We start from the raw sequence: 15,784 nt of genomic DNA on the forward strand, positions 1-15,784 counted from the left end.
AATACTTAAGATCCAGAAGTAAAAGACATGTTGATTTCCATCACAGAACTAATTGGCTAATTGTATTGTACTCTCAAGTATCATCATATTTTAATCATGATGTTTACATTACCACTGACAGTATTGCTAATAAAAGCTATCCTGTGTTTTTGTAAATGTGTAAACTAGACCATGAGCTCCTTGAAGATCCAGACTATGTAATTTACCTTGTTTTCCAAGTGCTAGCACATTAAGAACACAAAATAAATGTTTCTTTTTTTTTGTCAAGTAAGTCTGAATTACAAAAGATAGATTCTATTGTTTATTAAAGTAACCATCAGCCTGTTACAAATGGCAGGCACAGATGTTGGACCTGTGCAATTATCTTTCTACTTTCTAACTAATGGAAGGTGTTTTTTTTTTTCTTAACTCCCAGAAGTAAATTTGATGGAGATGGTGTAGTTGGATTGCTACTTGCAGACACCTTTTTTGTACATAGACTATTTGAAAAATGGCTCTGTGCATTTGGCCATCTTTAAGTCAGCGAGGTTGTATCTTGTATATTACGCAGAAGCATTTACTCTCCTGAAATAATTGAAAAGGTGGAAGATCAAGTCATCTCCCTAGGCCCACAAGGTGTTCAGGGAATACTCAGGATGAATTCATGGCACTACTGAACAGCTTCTCTCTTGTGTGCAAATGTCCCATTGCCTGACCTTTTCAGAAACCTTGCTCTTTCTGGCACCCCCATCTTTGTCCATTTGGGACAGCTTTTGACTTTTCCTTCTCTTGAATAGAAATGCAGTGCTCTAATCTGATTAAAAATATTTCTGACTGAGTAGCATGCCTTCTCCCCACAGACTGTATCAAGTAAAAGAAAAGGGAAAAATGATGGCTAGCATGAATGCAAAAGCCTCTAATTATTTTTGATGACCATAGTTTTGTAGAATGAGTTCAATCTTGTTTTTTTCTGTCCATTCTTACAAAAGGTGTCAGCTCTCAATTATCTTTAAGAATCTCTTCTTTGTTTTACTACAAAGCCTTCTTTTATTGTCATGGAAACCACTGCTTCAATACTGGCATTTCTCCCAATATTATTTAAGACAGTCAATCTTGTTACACAACGTAAATACGATGTTGAAAAAAAACTGCAGCAGATGCAGCTGAGAAAAACTAATTTGAATTGCATAAGTGGCATTAAAGAAAAAAATGAAAAAAGCCTTTATACCAAAGAAAGAATTTATTCATGATGCAGTAATGGTGTAAGAATGAAAGGTGTTTTCTTCAGTGGACAATTTAGAGCTATTAATACACCAAATATAAAAGAGGTGATGTTACCATTCTGAATATGAAATAAGTACACCTGAAATTATTTTAAATAAAAATTTTTTAAAATGTTATAATCTATCTATAAAGTAGTGGAATATAGCATGCTTGAGAATAGGGTTTTCTGTATCTAGAAGTGATGTGGGCAAAACATCAAGTTTGTTGTTAGGTATTCTTTGTTTAATTGTTTTTATGCAGTGTTATTCATATTTATTTTTCAACACATAAAATAAATAAACTGTTTGTATATTCTTTTATTTATCCTTTCCAACAGTAGATGCATAAGTATGAACACCAGAATGCTGTAATAGACTCACAAGCCAACCCAAATCCTAAGATGTTGGCATAGCATATTTTGGCAGAAGCAGTCATGACTTTTTATTCTGCCCCATGATTCCTATCTTGCTTAAAAGCCTCTTGTTTCCCCACAAATAATGGAATTTCTGGAACTTTATCATTGTCTAGATATAAAAAGAACATCTTTTCTGAAAATTTATGACTTTGAAATCCTTTTTTATTGCTATTGCTTTACAGTTCTATATATTTCTTTGTTATTTAACTTGATTTAAAACTTCCTGAATGAACATGTAGGCATGTTCTATGAATTAGCCCAAAATAAATGAAAAGTTGTGTTTTTGGATAAAAATTAATAATTAAAAAAAATCTTGGGAAATTTTTTGGTTGCTAACTATTAAGACTGATTATGCATTTGATGTTTAATGGACAGTTGTACTAAAAATGGGTTATTTAACAGAATTAAATAAAAATATTTAATGAAAACTTAATTTAGGATAGAATTTATAATGAAATTTGTAATACAAATTATTTTATTTTACTGAGAAAAAATGCTATGGACTCTAGCTTCTGTGTGTTAATATACCAGGGAGTGCCTCTAATTTTCATTGCATAATTTTCTGCTAACATTCTCTCTCCAGACCCTAAATGTAAAAAACATTCCTATATAACTAATGAAATATATAATTCCTTTTTTAAATAAAAGACACAGGAATGATCAGTCATTTTCTTTAATATACTGTGTTCCTATCCAGATTTCTATCTTCTATACCACTAAATAACATAATGAAAATACTATGAGTTTGTTCATTAATCTAGCAAAAGTGAATTGAAAACTTGGTGTGTGTCAGGCACAGTACCAGGTGCTAGAAGTATAGACATGAACCAGACAGTGTTACTGCCCATCCGTTTCTTACTAATTTCTTAAAATGACATCACATTCATAAGGTTACAGTTTCTCTTATTTATATTTAAAAGTAACATTAGACTCAAAAATGATGTTGCAATTACTTAAAAAGCTTTATTATTTATTAGGACTCACAACTATTTGAGTATTGTGAGGCTTTTTGATATAAAGGAGTACATGTTGTTTGTCTTTGATTTATTAAATGTGTGATTTGAATTTTATTGAAAACAGTATTTTATCTATTCTGAGTATTCATAGGCAAACAAAACAAGCCACTTGATAATTTACAAATAAATTTTCAGTTATTCATATTACTGATGTTACTTATTTAATCTTAGCAGTCATCAATGACTATCCAGTTAAAATTAATAAAAAAAATTTATACCTTAATGTAACTGGAATTAATTCATATGCAAACTATTTAAATATACCTCTGAAATTAAATATCTATCAATATATAAATATATATAAAGATTTACGTAAGTTTTTAGAATCCTATTTCAAAATTGGTTTATTTAACATAATTTACCTTGAATGTAGATGAATACATGTACAATGAATTCAGCATTGCATAGATACTAACATTTAATAACGACATTCAGTAAACTATTAAAAGACAACAGAGAGAGAGGGAGAGACACATTCACAAACATTTATTTTATTGTGACTAAAGCTTGAGTAGGAACTGGTTTTTGATCACAGAGGTTGGATCAAAGAAAATACCCAGACCACCACAGCACAATGGTTTAAACTAGAAAATGTACAGATGCCAGAACAGTAAGTTTTCCAGTGTCTTGGAGAGCTACAGAAAGAGACGTTGCCCACATAACTGGTTCTTTCTCTCCCATAATTGAGAACATGACCTTGGTGCTGAGTTCTGCTCAAGGAACAATAGTAACTAATATTTCAAAAACATTCCTATGAGCAAAAGGTACATGGAATTTCTTCACAAGGTCAATTGAGTAGCAAGAATTATCTGTTTATTGAACTGTGGAGAGACTGCCTCATGGAAAGGTCAGGCGCTCCCCCATCAGGACATACAGGTGCAGAGGAAATGCCAGGGCCAGAGGACAGCTGACATAAAACATGCCTACTCTCCAGTTCTAGGGTCATCTTACTTCTGCCAAGTTCTGCTTTCTATGCCAAATAAAACAGGACATTTTACTTGGTCTTTTGTCTTTTTCTGCCAGTCCATAACTTACTTGGGATGCATTCAAATTAGAGTCTGTTGAGAGTTGAGTGTATAATTAATTTTAAAATAAAAGTGTTTTTAAAAGTATTTACAACTTGAGGAAATGATAGCATTCTCATTTATTTTACAACTTCTGCAATAATCAATCTTCATTCTTCTAATGAAATACATTGTGTCTTGTATGATAGCTGTAATTTCATTTTTTACTAAAGGGCTATGCTCAGAAAGCAGTATTATTTTGGATTATAATGATTATTTCTAAACTAACTGAGCTATGGGCACTCATAGCCTGTTTACCACTATGTCTTCGTCAACCACCTTAAGACTATGGGAGATGTTTTAATCATCTCAAAGCCCACTGATTTTTTTCAGGATCTAAAGAGAAATGTTTCTTCACCTCTCAGAGTGGTTGCAAAAGAACATACTCTCATTTCTACCATTATCTGCTTCACACCCTTCAAATTGAAGTTGTACATTTCAGACACATTTTACTCTAAAAAAATTTGATCTGTAAATATCACAATGATTTTTTTAGTCAACAATTATTCTATGAAATAAACTTTTGATGTTACACTTTATTGATGGTTCTTACTGAAGTGATAAATTTTTTTTTCTTATTTCCTACAGATGCATATACAACCTCAGAGGTCACTTATATTTGGACTTACAATGCATCTGATTCAGTACAAGTTGCTCCTGATGGCTCCAGGCTAAATCAATATGACCTGTTGGGCCAATCAATTGGGAAGGAAACAATTAAATCCAGTACAGGTTAGTAAAATGAGACTAAAGAAAAGTTAGTTCTCAAGAAAATTTATGGGTTAAAGTCATTGGAAATGTATCAGTTTGCTGAAATGTATTAGTTCTTGAGATACAAAATTTAAGTAGCATGGGTTGTGCTTGGGGACTTTTTAGAAATTTACAATCTCAAGCCTAATCCCTTATTAATTCAAGAGCAGTGTTTTGGCAAGACTCTAAGGAGATTTAAAGTTTGAGAAACACTAGCCTAAAATATACTTCATATTTTTTTTAAAAAGTGTGTTTTTTAAAGAAAGTGTGTTTTCTCAGACAAGTCAATTTTATCTTTATATAGTGTTATAGTTTCCCTTGTGTTCTAATTCATTTCTCTTTATTCTAGAAAACGTATTATGATTCAACTCTTGATTTATAGATAATGATTATTGACCTGTGTGGGGAAACTGACATCTTTTCTATGGGCCTCCTCTAAGAAAAAGCAACTGTGTGTACCAATGCCATTGCCTCCAGCAGATGTAAACCCAAAGAGCAAGAAGGAAGGTAGCTTTGAGGATGGGATAGAACTGACTGCAGTGACTAAGAGCAGACACTCTACATTGAGACACTCAGAACCTGTGGTAGAGTCAACAGTGGGAAATCTGAGTCAGATGATCAGTCCTGGAGATGTGGCTAGAGATCAATACTTTAAGGAGCCAGAGAGAACTGAACTTGAATTTGGTATCAGTGGGGTGAAGAACCTGATTAGTAAAATCATCTATGGCCAGGGAACATTTATTAATTCTTTATTCCTTTAGTCAATAACTATGACCTAGAGAGAAAAAACAAATACTATATCATAGACATGCAGTGCAAGTTTTTCGGTAATATTAAAATCCTCTTTTAAATACTCTTGCTATGCTAAGGAGGCATTTAAAAATTATATACTTTTTATGTCGCATATGTGAAAAATTCTTTTTTTTTTTAAATCAGAGACTGTTCTTTCTCTAATCCCTTCCATTTCTAAAATGTGCAAACTATTGACTATTACAGTTCCTTAAGCTTCTTAAATTTTTTTCTTCTAGGTGAATATACGGTAATGACAGCTCATTTCCACTTGAAAAGAAAAATTGGGTATTTTGTGATTCAAACATATCTGCCTTGCATCATGACTGTCATTCTCTCCCAAGTGTCATTCTGGCTTAATAGGGAATCGGTGCCTGCAAGAACTGTGTTTGGTGAGTGGTGACCCCACACTTTGTTGCACAGCACATTATGTTTCATAACATACTTTTAGAAACATGCTTTCTCTTGATACACCAATATTCTGTGTTGTGTGGGGCATGGAATACTAGCTCCACCTCATAGATGAGGAAATTGAGGATCAGGGTGGTAGATTGAGCAGTTAGTGTCAGAGTGTTGATAAGAGAGATAAATAGTATTCAAATAATCTGGACTGAATATATTCAGTCTACTTTCTGTTGAATCATTTTGCTTCTCAACATTTATCTCTATTTTAGTATAAGTTTGAGGTTTTAAGTTAGAGTATAACAGTACCACATTTCTAGGCTTTCTCTGTTTATTTTGCTTTGTTTTTTAGGTCAACAAAGATGATCTTAGTACTTTAAGTTAGAGAGTGAAAAGAAGAGAAAAAAAGAGAGACTCCCTCATGTCTGACCGTTAGTATGTTTAATTACAAATTTAATTTTCTTTTTTTTTAATTAAGGCAAGGAAATTTGATTATTACACTTCGGATATATGAACTAAGCTGAGCACATTTTATGATAAGATCCATTATTTTTGTGTATTTAGACCACTCAGTCATTTAGGAAAGTTCTATTAAACATCCGCTATGCCAGATAGTGCACCAGGCCCTAGAGTGGAGGACAACAAAGTAAGCAGGGAAGATAATGGCAACCTAAGGCAGAGGCCTTATAAAAGAAGCATGAACAAGTTATGGTATTACAGAAAACAGCGGCCTAGATCATCTCTAGGAGACTTGATTAAGTAGCTGAGTTAATATTTGAGCTGAATTTTGAAGGATAATGAAGAGATTCTGAGACAGGTGAACTGGGGCAAGAATCCTGGCCAAAAACGATGGATTGTGTAATGAAATGACATCAAGGGATGAAAGAACATAGTGTCCTTGGTGACAGTGAGTTGATTCAGTGTCAGTGGAGATACATACAGATAGAAGTATAGTTTAAGACCTAGATAAGAAGGAGTTTGTAGGCCTGTCAATGCCATTATCTTGTAGGCTATAACAAACCACTGTAGTGTTTTGAAATTATAGACATGTGCAAAGCTCTTAGAACAACCCTGGTATTTAATACATGCTATATACCTGTTAGCTATCTTTATTATTAATGCAAAAAAATTGTTTTGACTTGCAACATCAGTAATGAATAATTCAAAAGGAAATTAAGAAAATAACTCCATTTACAACAGCATCCAAAATAATAAAACCTAGAAATAGATTTAACCGAGTAGCTGGAAGCCTTGTTCACTAAAAACTATGAAACTTTGCTGAAAGAAACTAAAGAAGATTTAATTAAATGAAAACAGGCCCTGGCCGGTTGGCTCAGTGGTAGAGCATTGGCCTGGCGTGCAGAAGTCCTGGGTTCGATTCCCAGCCAGGGCACACAGGAGAAGCGCCCATCTGCTTCTCCACCCCTCCCCCTCTCCTTCCTCTCTATCTCTCTCTTCCCCTCCTGCAGCGAAGCTCCATTGGAGCAAAGATGGCCCGGGCGCTGGGGATGGCTCCTTGGCCTCTGCCCCAGGCGCTAGAGTGGCTCTGGTCGCAACAAAGCAACGCCCCCTGGTGAACAGAGCGTTGCCCCCTTGTGGGCGTGCCGGGTGGATCCAGGTCAGGCACATGCGGGAGTCTGTCTGACTGTCTCTCCCCGTTTCGAGCTTCAGAAAAATACAAAAAAATAAATAAATAAAATAATTAAATGAAAGCTTCTTATGGTCACAAATTTGTAGATAATACTCTTAAGATGAGACTAATCCTCAAAGTGACCTATAAATTCAAATCAATACTTATCAAAAGTTGAAAATGACTCTTTATATACAAAGGGCAAAGCTGATCCTCAAATTTATATAGAATTGCAAGGAGGCTCCAAATAATCAAAGTACTATTGATAAAGAAAAAAAAAAGTTGGTGGACTTTTCAGTTTTAAATCTTAGTTCATATTTACCTTAATGAACAGTATGGTATTGGCATAGGCATGGACATATAGACCAATGGAATAAAATTAAAAGTTCAGTTACAAACTCAAACATCTACAGCAAATTGATTTTCAACAATAATACCATGACCATTCATTAGAGAAATACATGTCTCTCATCAAATGTTGCTGGGGCAGCTGGATGACCACCACATGCAAAACAGTGAAGTTGGAACCCTACCTCACTCCAGATGCAACAGGAACTCAAATGGATACAAAACTTTAATGTAGAATCTAAAACTATTAGAAAAAAAACAACATAAATCTTTATGACTGTGGATCTAGCAATGGTTTCTTAGATGTGACTGACACTCAAAGCACTAGTAACAAAGAAAAAAAAAGATACATTGGATTTCAGTAAAATTAAACATTTTGCACCTCAAAGAACATTATTAACAATGTGAAAAGAACTAACACGTTGCAGAAAATATTGAAAATATTTTTCAAATCATATATCTGATAAGGATTTAATATCCTGAATAAATAAAGAACTCCTGCAACTTAAAAAACAAAGATCAAAGACTAGATTTTAAAAAAGGAGAAAGAAGCCTGACCAGGCAGGCACAGTGGATAGGGCGTTGAACTGGGATGCAGAGGACCCAGGTTCGAGACTCTGAGTTCGCCAGCTTGAGCGTGGCACATCTGGTTTGAGCGAGGCTCACCAGCTAGAGCCCAAGGTCACTGGCTTGAGCAAGGGGTCACTTGGTCTGCTGTAGCCCCCACCCCCCATCAAGGCACATATGAGAAATCAATCAATGAACAACTAAGGAACCACAACAAAGAATTGGTGTTTCTCATCTCTCTCCCTTCCTGTCTGTCTGTCCCTATCTGTCCCTCTCTCTGACTCTCCCTGTCTCTGCCACAAAAAAAAAAAAGAAAGAATTTGAATGGACTTTTTACTAAAGAACGTATACAAAATCCCAAACCAGCAGATCACATGGTATTCAGTATCATTGGACATTCAGGCAATGCAAACAAAACCATAATAAAATGCCTTTTATACAAACTAGGATGTCTATCATAATAATAAAAAATAGACAAGTATTGGTAACAATGTGGAGAAATAAAACTTTTGTATATCGCTGATAGAAGTACAAAATGCTTCAGGATCTATGAAAAACTGTTCAGTGGTTCCTAAAATATGGAAACATAGATTACCATATGACTCACCAATTCCACCTCTAGGTATATACCCAAGATTAATGAAAACATATGTTCACATGAAAACTTGTACACAGATGTTTATAGCAGCATCAATTCTAATAGTCAAAAGGTGAAAAGAACCCATATTTTTATCAGCAGTTAAGTGGGTAACCAAAATGTGGTATATACTTACAATGGAATATCATTTATCTATAAAAAAAGTACTTGTGCATGCTACAACATAGTGAACTTCAAAAGCATAGTAAATAATAATAAAAAAACAGACTCCAAAAGCCACATATATTATATGTGAAAAGTCATATATATATATATATATATATATATATATATATATATTTTTAATTCAGTTAGAGGAGGGGAGGCAGAGTGACTCCTGAATGCTCTCTGACTTAGATCCACCCAGCAAGTCCAATAGGGGGTGATGCTCTGCCCATCTGGGGTCATTGCTCTGTTGCTCATCAACTGAGCTCTACTTAGCACCTGAGGCAGAAGCTATGGAGCCATCCTCAGCACTCATAGCCAACTTGCTCCAATTGAGCCATGACTGCAGAAGGGGAAGAGAGAGAAAGAAGCAAGAGGAGGAGGGGTAGAGAAGCAGATGGGCGCTTCTCCTTTGTGCCCTGATGAAGACATCTACACACCAGGCTGACTACCACTGAGCAAACCAGCCAGGGTAATTCTTTTTATATGAATTATACAAAGTAGGCAAATCTATTGAAACAAACAGTTTAGTGCCTGAGGCAGAAGGAAACAAAATGTGATTACTTAATAAGAACAGTGGATTATTCTAAGGTAATGGAAAGTTTTGAAACTATAGATAGATGTAGAGAATGCTGAACACTGTGAATACATAAGTGCCACTGAATTCTACACTTTAAAATACTGAGTTGTATATTATGTGAATTTTATCTCAGTAAAATAATTTTGAAGTATCATGAGTTGAGAAAAACAGCATTTGAAGGTGCACAATAAGGGATTCCATGATTTAGACTCAGAGGAGTGCTTTCAGATGTCTACTACAAAATTTGCAAAATGTAGAATCAAAGACAAAAAATTTGATGTGGCCAAAAAAACAAAATTTTTATCCAGATAATTTGAAATCAAAGATTATATAATTTTCAGATCACAAGTAATACAAATGAAAACGTTTAAGGGGAGAAGAACACAATAATTAAAAACAGAGAGGAAAAGAATAGACAGAACTGATATTTCATCCAGAAAGATCTAAATTTATATGTAAATATAACTCAAGTCAGACAAAACAAAATAATGAGGTATTTGATAAATGTCATGGGGAAGACAAAATGTTTCATTGAAGTAAATAAACAGAGATTTTTGTAGCATAAATCACTTAGATGGGTATATTAAAAGAAGCAAGTAGAGGACTTTCCCTGTCTATTGAGAAGTAAATAGATGAATAAAATTAACTGTGAATCAGCAAAATGTGTTAGTGTCAAGGCTGTTAGGTTTAATTATAACAAACAAATGTACAAAAGTTTAAAGATTGGTAATGAATATGAAATTAAAAACCCAAGCTATATTTGAATGTGTAAAATTTAAACAAATTATTTACAATACAGATTTAAGGATCAAAACGTCATGTAAATTTAAACTATGAGATGATAAAAATATCCTTTATATTTTCTCTGAAAGCTATTCTGTGTAAAGCTTGTAATAAACATCATTTCCTGTGATAGTATGCGTGTGCGTGTGCAAGTATGCAAGTGAAAGATAAACACTAAAATTATATCCTGTTTGGAATGGGTCTCAAAAACTACTTAACCCACTTATTCTACTCCCTTATTCATTCGTCATTGTTTTCTGTCTCCATTTGAGTTTGAACATCATCATCTGACTGATAGCTAGCAGTTACCTAAGCCACGTTTCTACTGGCTCCAAATTTCACTCTCTGAATTCACAGTCATGTTTACAAGCTAGTGAGAAATCATGAAATCACTTGCCCTCCTCTTGCCTCCAAGGCTTTCAGTGATGAGTAACCTACCCAAGGAAAAAACTATTACAGTTAAGAAATTAATATGCCTTGGGAGAGAGATGTCAAATTTCTCAACCTTTGAGGTCTGGCTTCATGCTGTGAATAGAATAAGAAAATGACAAACAAGGCAGTCAGCAGAGGAGTTGAAATTAAAATGTTGTCCCTTAATACTAGAGACTTTGCTCCATTATGTTGGGTTTTTATCTCTTCCATGTTTTTGTATATTGCATTTATTTTACGGTTGTAGATCCAGCTTGATATATTTCAAAAACGATTTCTTCAAAAAGGCTGTTCATGTATCTTGCGATGATAAAAGCTTACTTTGACTTTGATTGTTCATGCTCTATTCATTCAGCATTAACAAATACTTACTGAATGGATATTTTTATCAGCACTGTTCTAGAAGCTTGGGATACATCCTTGAGCAAAACTCAAGTGCAGCTTCCTTCATTATGAAGTGGCTCTCCCTGTGTTTCTGGTAGTTTAAGAAAGCACTTGGGAAGCTTTCAACTTTATATTTCAGGTTTTGTGCTTTCAAGGGTCTTGTGAATGAACAACGAATTGCCAATGTACAAACCTCCATTTGTGTTTATATAAACATATATATTACTTTACGAAATTGTGTCTTCTGGCTTTTTCAGTTGCTTAACAACCTGAAGAACTTTATATAAGTAAGTAATAATCATAAGAAATTTACCAATTTTATTTGAAGCCAAACACTTTTTCAAATTAAGAGTTATAAGTTAATGTATGAATATGTGACTGTCCGCTTATATGTGAGCATATAAAAACAGTATGTGAATAAATTTATATATAATAAATGTGTCCTGATATTTTGTCTGAATACAGTATGGAACAGAGAGTTTTTCTATTAAAAACTAAAATCAAATAGCCAACATCTGTTAGTGTGTAGGTTCGGTAAACGTGTATCAGGAGTTCAAAAGCTTTCTGTTACACGCAAAATTCCTGACACACGAGAGAGCCTTAGATTCCTGTCTTATATAAATTTTGAAATAATTAAAATTCCAAAAAGGATAAATTTGGACTACTCATCTTACTTCTTAGTTCCATGACTTATTTTTACTATTTATATTATGGAATCCAAAATGTAGTAATTTGATTAAATCAGGATTTTTTTTATGTAAAAGAAGTCTACACGTAGATGGTTCAGGACAGGTATGGCGACACCACAGGCACTGGGCGCTCAGTCTCTTTCTTTATTCTCTGATATCCTTAGCCTGGAGATTTGCTTCACAGGCCTAAAAGACTGGTGGTGTGTCAGCCATCACATTCACATCCCCAAAACAAGAAGGGATAAGCAAAAGGCCAGAAGATCTATTTCAGATCTCTATTCACCATAAATGAGCTTTTCCAGAAGTTCCTCCAAAGCATTTCTATACAGAAAGCCTTAGAAATAGCCATCCTGAATAAATTCAGTGTTCTATTATTATGAATTAACTAAATATTAGATTGTTAGCTATTAGTTTCTTCTACAATAAGAAAAAGACTTGTTTGCAATAAGACCTTAAAATAACTAAAAGGACATATTCTGGAACAGAGTATCTTGGTTCAAAACCAGGTTCTGCTACTATCAAATTATGTGACCTCTGAAAAGTTTCTTAACCTCTCTACAACATAGTTTTACAGGTGAAACCTCTCTGTAAAACTATGATTGTAATATCTACTTTGATAGGTAGTTTAAGAAGTACACATACACATTCACACACACAGAGAACACTAGAACTATTCTGGCACATAGTAAGAGCTATGGATTTATTGACTGTCATTATTAGTGATTATTATCTAGTACTTAATTCTCTCTTTCATGTCAAGAAATATGTAGCTTTGGCCATTTGGCTCAGCTAAAAAGCATTGGCCCAGCATGTGGAAGTCCTGGATTCGATTCCTGATCAGAGCACACAGGAGAAGCACCCTTTTGCTTCTCCACCCTTTTCCCTCTCCTTCCTCTCTATCTCTCTCTTCCCCTCCTGCAGCCAAGGCTCCACAGGAGCAAAGTTGGCCCAGGTGCTGAGGACGGCCCCATGGCCTCGCCTCAGATGCTAGAATGGCTCTGGCCCCAATGGAGCAATGCCCCAGATGGACAGAGCATCACCCCCTGGTGGGCATGCCAGGTGGATCCCGGTCGGGAGCATGTGGAAGTCTGTCTGACTGCCTCCCCACTTCTAACTTCAGAAAAATACATGCGCGTGCGCGTGCGCACGCACACACACACACACACACGAAATATGTAAAGAATGGTGAGATGTTGAATAGTTTGAATCACAATAATTGCTTCACAATGTGACATATTTCAGGAGTATTAAGTTTTATAAACTCTAGGGAAGACATAACTGGACAGGATTCCAGCTTCTATGACATCATATTATCAGTGTTGGTTTATTTGAAGGGAATTTTAGAATCTTTGATATTCCTTTAAAAGTGAATTATGTCACTGTGTTTTGTTTTAGTCAAGACTCCTTTGATTACAATAAAATGAAACCCATGTCAAGCTGGCTTATGCCTCTTCGTGAACTTCATTCATCATTGGCTTGTAGAGGTATCCACAAGAAATACTGTCTTAGATGTGCATCCCATATCAAAGTCCCATAATTAAATCTTATTGGTTAGACAAGGGTCATTTCTCATCCCTGATACAGTCATCATGACCAAGTACACACTATTTAGCAAAACTTGGGTCACAGGCTCACTTTGAGTCACTAGGAACTGTCAGATCCACTCTGAAAGTGGAAGATGAGTAGTTCCTGAAGGAAAGGAGAATTTAAGACTTATTAGAAGGGAACAACTCCTGACACATCCTCACTCTGATCTTTGTATGTCATTTATATTTCACTTAGCTCTGTGATAATAACCTTCATTTCCACTCTACTGAGAAAATTGAAGCAACTAAAAAGAAATCCTCTGGGATCCCACAACCTCTTCTACCCAAGCTTCTATACCCACAATTTCTTCTTGACTATGTTTTCATGTAATGCCGACCTTTCTACCTGTGCATTACAACATATACCTTCTCACCTGCTCAATCCTCCCCCACCCTCTCTAATGTCATCAGTGTCTTTGATTCAGACTCAGTCATCCCTAACAGAAATACAAATATGGCATTATTTACCTAAGCTCAAATTAAATTCCTTTGACTGAACTAATGTCACCTCATTTTTTTTTGCTTTTTCTTTAAGCAGATTTAATTGAAAGAGTATACTGTATTTACTGTACCTAATTTTCTCCTCCTATGATCTTTTAAATACATTCTAATCAGGACTTTGTCTCTACTACTCCACCAAAACTATTCTTGTTGAGGTCCTCTACATTGCTAAACCTAGTTGCCAATTCTCAAATTAATTTACTTGGCCTATCATCAGCCTTTGATAGAGCACATTTCTCACACTAACAGAAAATAAATATTTTGGAAATATTGTTATTTAGTTTTAAAGATAGCCATATATTTGTGATTTATCTCTGACTTCCAATGTCCATTCAATCTCCTTTGCAGGTCCCTACTCTTTCCCAGACCACTTAAATATTCAGAGGGCTCTAGAGTTCAATGTTTAGACATTTTCTTCTCTATACCCTCTACTTTGGTGACTTCATCATTTATTATGGCTTAATACAATATTAGCATGATAATTACCAAATTTATAGCTTCTTTCCAGACCTCTTCCCTTAACTCTATACACATACATCTGTCTTTCTTACATCTCCACTTGAATGTTCAATAGGCATCAGAAACTCAATAGGTGCAAACCGAATTTTAAATCTTCTTATCCTGACCAGGCAGTGGCACAGTGGATAGAGCATCGGACTGGGATGCCAAGGACCCAGGTTCGAGACGCCGAGGTCACTGGCTTGAGTGTCGGCTCATCTGGTTTGAGCAAAAAGCTCACTAGCTTGGACCCAAGGTTGCAGGCTTGAGCAAGGGGTTACTCGGTCTGCTGAAGGACCACAGTCAAGGCACATATGAGAAAGCAATCAATGAGCAACTAAGGTGTCACAATGCGCAGCTAAAAACTAATGATTGATGCTTCTCATCTCTCCGTTCCTGTCTGTCTATCCCTCTCTCTGACTCTCTCTTTGTCTCTGTAAAAAAAAATAAAAAATAAAAATAAATAAATAAATAAATCTTCTTATCTTCAAAATCTAGTCCTCTTGTAACCTTGGCTAAACCTAGACTGAGCCCTCTTCTCTTTGTGATTACTGCATATCTTTATCTGCTTAGGTTGCCATAACAAAAGACCACAGGCTGCATGGCTCAAACAACATATTTTTTTTCTCACAGTTAGGCAAAAAAGTCTATAATAAAGATCCAGCATGGTTGCAGATGGTTACTTTCTCATTATGTTCTTAAATGACCTTTCCTGGTGTGTGTGCACACTCTCTCTGGTGTGCCTCATTGTAAAAACACGAAACTTCCTGAATCCTGTTGGATCAGGGCTCTAACCTGATGACCTGAATATACTTGAATTACTTCCTTAGAGGCCTCATCTCCAAATGCAATCACTGTGGGTGTTAGAGCTTTAAGATATGAATTTTGGAGGGACACAGACATTCAGTTTGTACACTGCACTAGGCTCTAAACTATGTCTTGTTTCCATCCTTATGCAAGTTTGCTCTCAACATAGTAGCCAGAAGTATCCTTTCAAGTGTAAATCAGATTACATCACACTCATGCTCCAAACCAATTGGCTCACCATTATATTCAGAGTAAAAACAAATGGATCTTCAGAAGTCAGTAAATGCTATGAGGCAGGATCTTCCTTCCCCCACAGACTCAACTTCTGCCTCTCTTCCTATTCTCAACCTTCTGACATCCACACTGGCCTCCTTATTCCATGAACATATTAGGCATTCATTTACTACCAGCTTTGTTCGTCCCCTCTACCTAAACCCTTCTTCCCCCAGATATGTGTAGCTCATTTCTTCACTTCCTTACGCTTTCTCAACTGTTGTCATCT

At 35.3% G+C, this 15,784-nt stretch overlaps 1 protein-coding gene across 2 annotated transcripts in view; it reads left to right on the forward strand.

Annotated features, from left to right (window-relative positions):
- GABRA2 (gamma-aminobutyric acid type A receptor subunit alpha2) overlaps positions 1-15,784 on the forward strand; it is a 118,370-nt gene that overhangs the window by 72,866 nt on the left and 29,720 nt on the right. For both annotated transcript variants that reach the window (XM_066280638.1, XM_066280639.1), the window contains exons 7-8: positions 4,326-4,469; positions 5,516-5,668. In XM_066280638.1, coding sequence (XP_066136735.1) covers positions 4,326-4,469; positions 5,516-5,668 — 297 coding nt within the window. The remainder of the gene's footprint in view (positions 1-4,325; positions 4,470-5,515; positions 5,669-15,784) is intronic.

This window comes from Saccopteryx bilineata, chromosome 5 (genome assembly GCF_036850765.1).
Source record: "Saccopteryx bilineata isolate mSacBil1 chromosome 5, mSacBil1_pri_phased_curated, whole genome shotgun sequence".
In the NCBI taxonomy this organism is placed as follows: Eukaryota; Metazoa; Chordata; class Mammalia; order Chiroptera; family Emballonuridae; genus Saccopteryx; species Saccopteryx bilineata.